This window comes from Symsagittifera roscoffensis, chromosome 4, assembly GCF_963678635.1.
Source record: "Symsagittifera roscoffensis chromosome 4, txSymRosc1.1, whole genome shotgun sequence".
NCBI lineage: Eukaryota > Metazoa > Xenacoelomorpha > Acoela > Convolutidae > Symsagittifera > Symsagittifera roscoffensis.
In genome coordinates, this window is record NC_087065.1 from 24,276,028 (window position 1) to 24,285,160 (window position 9,133).

The following is a 9,133-nucleotide window of genomic DNA, read 5'->3' on the forward strand; positions in this document are numbered from 1 at the left end:
GTCTCTTGACAAAAGTTTTAGGATGATGGGTGCAAAATCTGGATTAGTGATTCTAATGTCTTAAACTGTTAGTTCTTACAATTTTTTTTGGTTATCTTAACTTGGGTTGTATATTTGGGTTGGAGAGAAAAGCATATATCGATTCCTGAGAATGATTTGTACTTTCTCGTGACAAATTCTAAGCTAAGATAGACCTTACCTAATCTTACTGAGGGGTTGTGATTTGTGATCGAGGGTTCAGGTATTATTAGAACGCAATTAGTTCATTAGTTTCTGTTAATTCTGGGTTTTTAATAAGGGTTGGGTAGTGAATCGACGTTTGAGGTCGTTAGACACTAATTAAATTTGAGAGGGGGAGAACAAAATTGTTCTATTTGATCCAAGGATAGGCCTTGATGATCAGAGATTTAGATATTTAGAAATTAAAAAATAATCTAATTTAGTTTAAAGATCCAAGGAAAGCCTTGATGATCTGTTATTTTAAATGAAGTTAAATTAAGTGAAAGCAAGGGTAAGCCTTGATAGTTTAAAACTAAAGTGTTAAGGTTAAGTTTTATTTTTGATGATTGTTAGTTTTTGAAATTTGCTGTTATGTTTTAGGTGCTGAAGCTGGAATGAAGAGATGATTTATATATACCAACAATTTATGATTTATACTAACTAATTTTTGTATTTTTCTTTTCAATAAAAATTTTTCAAGATGTTATTTAATTTAGGCTGATTTAAGGAAAACGGCAATGTTGTTTTTATCAGTCGTTTTTGTACAATTATTAGGTTTAGAGCCATGAAAGGTCATTGAAGCAAATTCTTCAAAGTACTATGTCAGTGAATGAAAATTTAAATTTACTGCTGGTAGTATCCTAAATACAAAAGTTTGATCTCGTTTTTGTCGTACTATCATGAAATCGATTGGTAGATTTCTTCCTAACCGTATGTCGTCTCTTGTTCGACGTCTTCTTCCAACTTTGGGTAGTTCTCCTATTTTTCGGAATATTGGATCTGATCTATTGAGTCGTAGAGACATATCTCCTAAGTTTTTATCATATAACACTTTTTTAAAATGTTGTATTTGTCTAATTCTAATCTATTTTTGTCTAAGTCTAGGTTAGTTAAGGTCTGTTTGAGACTTTTGGTCGCACGAGATGAGTTTTGTATTGGTTACTATACTTCTAGAGTAATTTCAGATAAGGCACACCGTCTGCTCGTCACGCTATCATATTTTCGGCCGGATAGATTCGTGCCACTTTTTAGTCTAATACCAATGTTAATCTTACTCTTATATCTCCTAGTCTAAATATATCTAGTGTACAGCGGTTTACGCGAGATAGTTCCAGAATGAGAACAACTGTATTCTAAGTTAAATTGAAATTGTTCTGGTGTTGAAACTAAAAGTAGTTTCAACACTTACAAATAAATAGGTTGTTAGTTTGATGGAGTATGATTGGTTAGTATTTAATATTTTATAGAGATAAATTATCATAATAATAACCAATGATAAATACCAGTTTAGATCTGGTTACAAATTCTTGGCCCTAATTTTCAATTTTCCAACAAAAAGAGACAAACTTCTTGATCATATTATTTACAGAAAAAGATGTCAAGTACATGTGTTTTCCCAAAATGAGCAGTATAACTAAGATCGAATGTCAGACTGGAAAATTAGAGTTTAGCGTATGAAATATATCTTGATAATAAGGTTAAAACCATTTTGACTGAAAAAATTAGTATTAATTTTTGAAGCGTTAAAATAGGAGGGTTGGGTTCAGGGGCGGATCTAGGATTTTCTCGAGGGGGGCGGATTTTCAAAAAATTTTCGAAAATTTTGACGACCTTTTTTTTAGGTCGACCAAATTGATTTTTCCGAGCTCTCCTAAAGCACTAAAAAGACGCTGTTTTTGCCAAATTTTCTGAGCCGCAGGCAGTTTTTTGAAAAAAACAGGTAAGAAAAGCCGTTTTTGGGCACTTTTTGAAAAATGTTGACAAAAAATCGTGTTTTTTTTTGGCGCGCGCTCCCCCTCAAAAATAGTATATAATGGCGCCAAAGACGTCCTTAAAAAAATTTTAGGGTCGGTCAGCCGAAAATGGATTTCTTAAAAAGTACCAAAGGGACCCCCCTAAATCCGCCCCTGGTTGGATTTGTCTTACAGTGTTCTATGATTCATTCACGAATCCGCAACCGCCTGATGACACGTTGATCAGTAGTCCACACTGATTGTCCAGTAGAATTTCCAGCCAACACACGGGTTAGTAATCCCAACACACTGGGCGGTTGCCCCTACACACTGGGTAGACGTCCCATCACAGCAATTAGTCGGTCCAACACGCTCGGTGGAAATATTAACGCACTAGATCCTTGAACCCAAAAGCTGGTATTGCAAGCACTCCCCGTTTGAATGACAACCCCAAGAGCCTTCTAAAACGGCCTCCAATTTTTTTGATTTTGTTTTACTAGTCGAAACCCCGGTTAAAAATATTAATGTAATTGCTTCGCACTTTAACTTCAGTTACCTAAAAAATCGGTTTTTGACGGGTAAACTTCATTTTCCCCTACCACCGCGTCAGCTTCAACTTTCTGAAACAGTCTTCGCTGCGTTAAATCCAGCTTTCTGAATCGACGCGTTGGCTTCAGGTTCTTTAATTATTTTTTTTGAGGCGTTGACTTTAACTTTCCTAATTGAGACGTTGCCAGCTTCCCGAAAAATTGTCTTCAAAGACTTTTAGTTGCGTTGAAATGTCTCCGGTCGGCTCGTAACCACTTGTGCAGCTGAAAAAAGTACGGTAGCTGAATATCCAAAACGGTATTTACTTGTTGTTCCGACTTTCGATACGAAAGTAACGGAATATTTGTGCTCGGGGTGGGTTTTTTTTTTTCTTCAGACAAATTTCGACTTTTTAACTAGCCATTTTTGACGGAATTTTTTTATATCATTCAAAAGGTATTGTTGTCCTGAGCTTAACTTTGAAAAGATATTTCACCTGTGATTATTTTTCCTAAAAATATGGGGGTTTAAAGATTGTCATTTTGGCCAATTTGGGACAATTAACGCGCGATATATTTCGCGCTATTAACGCGTAAGCGGATATTTAATCTGTCATAGAAATCGTTCCAAATTGGTTGAAAGAAGTTTATTTGTCAATATTGATTTGTTAAAAGGAGCAAAATCTATCCTTTTGTAGTTTACATGGCGTGTGGGGGGATAATTTTCACAACAAATGTCAAATTTTGGAGAAAAAAATGGTTTCATTTTGTTTTATAACATTTAATTTTTTTAATGTTACTACTGGTCCATAAACCTTAAAAGGCAGTCGGAACATTCAGGGCTTCGCCCTGATACGAGCAGTTTTGTTTGTTTTATAAATTCAATAAAATTTCAATTTTGAACATCACCGAGGCTTAAAGCGTTCGTCAGTTTCGCACGTAATGTCATGTCAAAAGATGACGACAGTCAAGCGCCGGTCAATCAAAAGCCCATCAATCAAATTGAAAGAGCAAAGGCTTTAAAGATTTTTTAAAGATCGTCATATTCAATTCATAAAATTGATTCTTGAAAGAAACTATCTTGGTGAGAATCGAACCCGCGCCAAATTAAATTGGCTTTCTTTGTTCTAGAAAAATCTAACTGTTAGCTTGATAATATTCCCGGGTTGACCTCCATACACCGAAAATGGTTATCATACAATTTTCATACAATTTCTAAAAATGGTTGAAAACTGGTATAAACTTATTTCTGTGGATGTTTGATTCTTATAAAACAGTCTGGTGATAAAAAACTGAGGTTCTCGTTTTTTTGAAAAAAATGCTTATCATACAATTCCCATATATGGGAATTGTATGACTGGCATTTTTTTGATGGCGACACAAAAAATTTTTCAAGTAATTTTGAAAACTTGGCCCAAAAAAATGTTTGTTTTTTTTTCAACCGCAAATCAAATTTCGTACGCAAACAAACATTTTTCGAAATTTTTTTTTTGCATGCAAGATTTAATATTTTGTGTGCATAACGTAGTCCTGGGTACGATAAAATTGGCTTTTATTTTCTTTTCACTTAATTTTTTTTTTCAAAAACGCTGAAAATTCCTATTTCTTTTGTATGAGGTGTTAATGTAAGCCTCGATCAATGTCTGATAACTTGAAAATTCAAAAATTTAAAATAATCATCATTAATAAATTTTGCCAAAAAATAAAAGTTCGTTACTTTTGTTATATCAATTGTGAAAAACATCTAAATTCAGGTCGTTTGCTATGCATTGTAAATGCAAGACCGTCTAACCTTTGGTGTTTTGAGTAACCAAGGTCTTTGTGACTTGTGTTCGGTTGCAACCACAACCGAAAATTTTTCAGAAACTAAATTTAGAAAGAAAAAATCAAAAATTTTAGTTTATGGAAAAACACCTATCATACATTTTTCATATATGGAAAAATGTTTATCATAGAGATTTCATACAATGTTCTGTACGTATGGCATTGTATGGAATTGTATGACAAGAAGTTTTTCATAAATGGAAATTGTATGATTAGAAGTTTTGGTCAACCCGGGTTATTGACATCTTTTTCTTCCTTCGTCTAACAAAAAACATATTTTAATGACACTTTTGGCGCCTACAATGGCGCCAATTTTGACCAATGCGCGCTGAAAAAAAATCTATTAGTGGTCCGAAAAATCCATGGTTTCGGCAAAGCTCGATTATCTGAAATGGTTGAACTATAAAATGTCAATGAATCATGTCAAAAAAAACCCGAGCACTTAACTGTGTGCTGTTTAATCCTATGCCTAGATAAGACATTTGTAACCATTAATTCAACGTTTATTTTTTGTCATATAATACGCAGGTGCAGATTAATCATTGGAGCGTGTTTCTGATTACGCAAATTTTAGATGCTTATATATATATTTTGTCTACAACACTACACAGCAATCAAACCATCTATATACTTGCGCTGTTTTACGAGCATCTTTTGTTATTAGGACCTGATAATGACCATGCGTTTCATCAACATCAGTTGTTCAGATCACTATTATTGCCATTAATTGTTATGGATTCGAAATTCATAAAATACAATAAAAAACATATCATGAAACAAAACAAAACCAAATTATTTTGATAACTTCACAAAGATTGACAGAAAAACTTCAAAATGGCAGAGTTACCAGCTTTAAGCCGACATCATAACAGTGAATCTTTCCCCCCTTTTGGTCATTTCGAACTTCCAACAAGGGTAACACCGAGAAGGGCAGAAGACAACTCATCAATTAGCCGACTGCCGGCTATATCGAATCAAAGCAGACTCAACTTACCACCTCAACAACCACCTCAGCCCGAGAGGGAAAATAAATGGATGAAAAGACGTGAACAGACAAAACCCGACTTCTTTCAGACTCTTGACGTCATCAAACCGAACTCACGCGAACAGACACGAACTCCAAATTCTAGCCAATCACAGAGATCAAACGAAAAACCCGAAACTTTTTTTGTACCGTTAACGCCTAAAAGAAGTTTAGAGCCAAAAGTTAGAGAGAAAAAAGATTACGAACCAAAATTCCAGCGTGAAAAAAGTCCCTTTAGGGAAGTTACGAATCTACGCGAAGATTTTTTGGCGAATAAACGAAAGTCGGAGTTTCGAAACTCGAAAGGTGGTTCAGTTTACTTCGTCCCGTTGTCTCCCGGAGAACCTGAGCAATCAGCTCGAAGATCAAAACATCATCAAAATGAGCCCCTTTTGAAAACAGAAGATTTAAGTTATTCCAAGAACTTGAGATCAAACCAGGAAAGGGTCAATTTCTATCAATGCTCAAGGCGACCTTTAAGCTCACGACACAATAGAATGAACAAAAGCATGAATTAAACATTCACTATTTGCTTTAGCGCCATTGTGGGATAACCTTGAGGTGGGGAAAGCACTAAAAAATTCTTTTTTATTTAGTTGAAAGCTTCCTATAAGTGCTTAAAATGGTAAGCTCTAAGGTACCTTTAAGCTCTCTTTGAAGAACAAAAACTCATTAAAATCTTGTGCCAAAATACCGTTTTAAGCACCTAAAGGAAGACTTCAACTAAAATAAAAAAAAATCTTTTTGTGCTTTCCCCGCCTCAGGGTTAACCCATAATGGCGCTAAAGCAATAAAAAAATGTTTAATTCATGCAACTGCTAGTAGTATCAAAAATAAGCAAATGTTTGTAAAATGATGGGAGCTTTAGAAAATGTATAAGCTAACATATAAATTGGCCCTCTGTCTGAATTGTTAGGAAAAGTTGCGAGTGTTGGACAAAATAGAGAACTGTTTCTTCTGTGGCAAAGCAGTCAATATTTGCAACAGGGACTTCCACAACGAGGCCAAGTGCAAGAGAATAGTAAGGGAGAAAACATTCACCATTCGGAAGAGCAACAGGACCTCATGGGACAACCCTCTTGGCAAGACAACTTATATGGGGTACGTGTCATGATTTTTTAAATGCACTCGTTTTTTTGTAGTAGCTTATAGGTTGTGTTAATTCAAGTTAGTTTGATACCATTTAGCCATTTATCCTCGAGGAAAAATACCAACATAAAAAGCTGTTCAGTTCAATGAAGCGGCAGTTGAGGCTTCACTCGGCAGGCTAAACACCTTTGACGTTCTCGCAAGTGTATTTGGTTGAATATATTTATTTATTAGGAGAACGAAACCTATGCCCGTGATTAGGACTATATCCAGTTTTCCAGCAGAGAGTTTTTGAATGACCCATTTTTTTAGCATAGGCTAGTACGGCTGGAGAGAACGGGCTTAACTACCTTGTTTTTTGATTAAAAAAGAAGCAAAACCGCCAAGAACAGCTACTAAACCAAAGGCAGGTAGTGACAGGGATTTCATAAACATTGTGTACGGAATCCACAAGTTTTGCACCAAAATCGGCACAAACTTGAAAAAATCAAAAGTACCCTGAAATTTAGAGTAAAAAGTTTAGCTAAACATTAGCCGTGAAAAGTTTGCAATGACTACCTGGATTATATTTGCAGAGCGAATCAGCAAGTTTACAGCCATGCTTCGAAAACCAGAACTGTAACATAGATCAGATATAGATCTTGTAAGAGCACCGATGAGCTAGAGTGTTAAAATGATTCAGCTTAAAATCAGCGAAAAAAAATTTGCAATTTTTGTTTTTCACTTGCAAATATACCCTGTTATATATTTATACGCTACTCTGAGATTAGCAATATATTTTAGTCTATCGGATTTTTTAATAGCGTACATCATGTGGTAGAAATAACATAGGGCTACATCGGGAGCGGTGGGTAAATGGTTTGAATCTGGATTGGTACTGTTTTTGCTTGACTGTTTTTCACTGACATTGCGCTGATCAAAACTATCAAAGTCCGGAAACAGAACTGAATTAGTACCGAGCATTCCTACGATTTGTTTTTCTGAATTCATTTTTGGTCAGAGCTTGCAGAGCTGTTACACTAATACTGACTTTCTGTTTTTCTGCTGTTGACTACTGAAACAAAAATTAACTGGAAGAACAATTAACGGATAACGGATATCTGAAAAGAACAACTGGAAGAATAAAGGATAAAAAATTTTTGTCGGCTTTTTCTGCAAGCATCATTCGCTGTTTGATTACATGAATAAGAGCCTCTAAAGATTAAGATTAAGACCATTTATCCACGGTGAAAAGCAACCCTATTTGAAATCAGAAGCACGGTGTGACACGCTTTTTTGCTTTATAAAACGGAGCTTGGCGATGAAAAGATTTTTCGGAAAAGTCTAAGTGAAATACTATTTCTCGAAGCTTAAATTGATTAATTGATTTTAAAATCCTCTGGTTAAATTATTCTGAAAAAACTCATTTGATTAAAAATCTTTATGCAGCTTTCTAAAATTCTTTAAGATTCTTCTACAGATTTTTAGAATTTGGCCGGATTATTGTTAAACAATTTTCAAACTAGACTCATCAATTTCACCGCCAAGAAAGCTCCCAAGAAAATGACGATAAACTTCGGCTTTTTTTAGTCACGTCTAAATGAGATTTAAATGAACAAAAAATGTTTCAGCTCTCCATGGCAAAACACACTTCCCGACCGAGTATCACAATCATACCAATATCATCACCCAAATCAAGACTTCATCAGAACTGCCACAAGCCTCGAAGACATCCGACTACAAAACCCGACTCCGAATGGAACCTCAGACAAAAACGGCGGCGATTTCTGTAAACATTGTGCCAAACCGGTAACAAGATGGACCGTTCACTACCATAACAGTAAATTATGTCACCAAAATGAAATGGCGCGCGAAAAAACGATGATGATTCTCCGAAATCCGGAAACAAACCGCGGTGACATTTCGTCAAATTTCGACAATGGTACCGAGTTATTGAATCAATGGTGCCCAGAAGGCGTCAAAAACAGTCTAGAATTAGACAGTTTGAAAAACTTAATGCAGCCTCCTATTTTGAAGTATGGTAAAGATTGTCCACTTTGTGGAAAGTGGTTTGGAAGTAAATCTCTACCAATTCATCAAGCTAGTTGTAGAAAAAAACCGCATCTGAGTTTCTTCTAAGCTATGTCTATCCAAAATTGTGATTTATAGTTTGCTATTTATTATTCATCTTTCGTTGTCACTATTTCTGGATGGCTGAAATAAAAAAAGTTTCAATGTTCTATTAAATGCAATGGGCTACAAGTCAAATAAAACTTTATTTCCAAGTGTTAAACAAGTTGATGCGCAAAAGTAAGAGAAAGTTCCGATTACACTGACTAAAGAAAAGGTAAGTAAAAATAAGAAACAAATCTAAGCAAAATTTTATAAAAAAATTCGAATAAGTTCTACTGATTTAGATAAAAATACTAATCAAAACAACACGTTAGAACTGTAGTAATAAAATATGGTTAAATTTATAATAAGAAGGTCAGTTTTTTGATTTTCAGACAAATTTTCCATAACACAGACTTTTTATTCATGATTATTTTTTGCAATGCAAAATACAATTGAAAAGGGGTTAAATTTATACTACAAATCACCCAATGAAAACCTTTTAAACGTTTTTGGTAAATTACTTATATTGTTCCTTCTTACTTTGAGAAGCAGTCGGAAAAAAAAGCACTGCAAATGTATGTTTTGCAAAAAAAAAGTGCTGAGAAAGGTGAACCGACCAAATT

At 34.8% G+C, this 9,133-nt stretch overlaps 1 protein-coding gene across 1 annotated transcript; it reads left to right on the forward strand.

The window, feature by feature from the left end:
* Positions 1–4,910: 4,910 nt before the first annotated feature.
* LOC134844345 (uncharacterized) lies at positions 4,911–8,634 on the forward strand. Its single transcript, XM_063860982.1, has 3 exons — positions 4,911–5,773; positions 6,250–6,428; positions 8,027–8,634. The coding sequence occupies exons 1-3, from the start codon at positions 5,138–5,140 to the stop codon at positions 8,532–8,534; spliced, it is 1,323 nt and encodes a 440-aa protein (XP_063717052.1). The 5' UTR covers positions 4,911–5,137; the 3' UTR covers positions 8,535–8,634.
* The last annotated feature ends 499 nt before the right edge of the window (positions 8,635–9,133 follow it).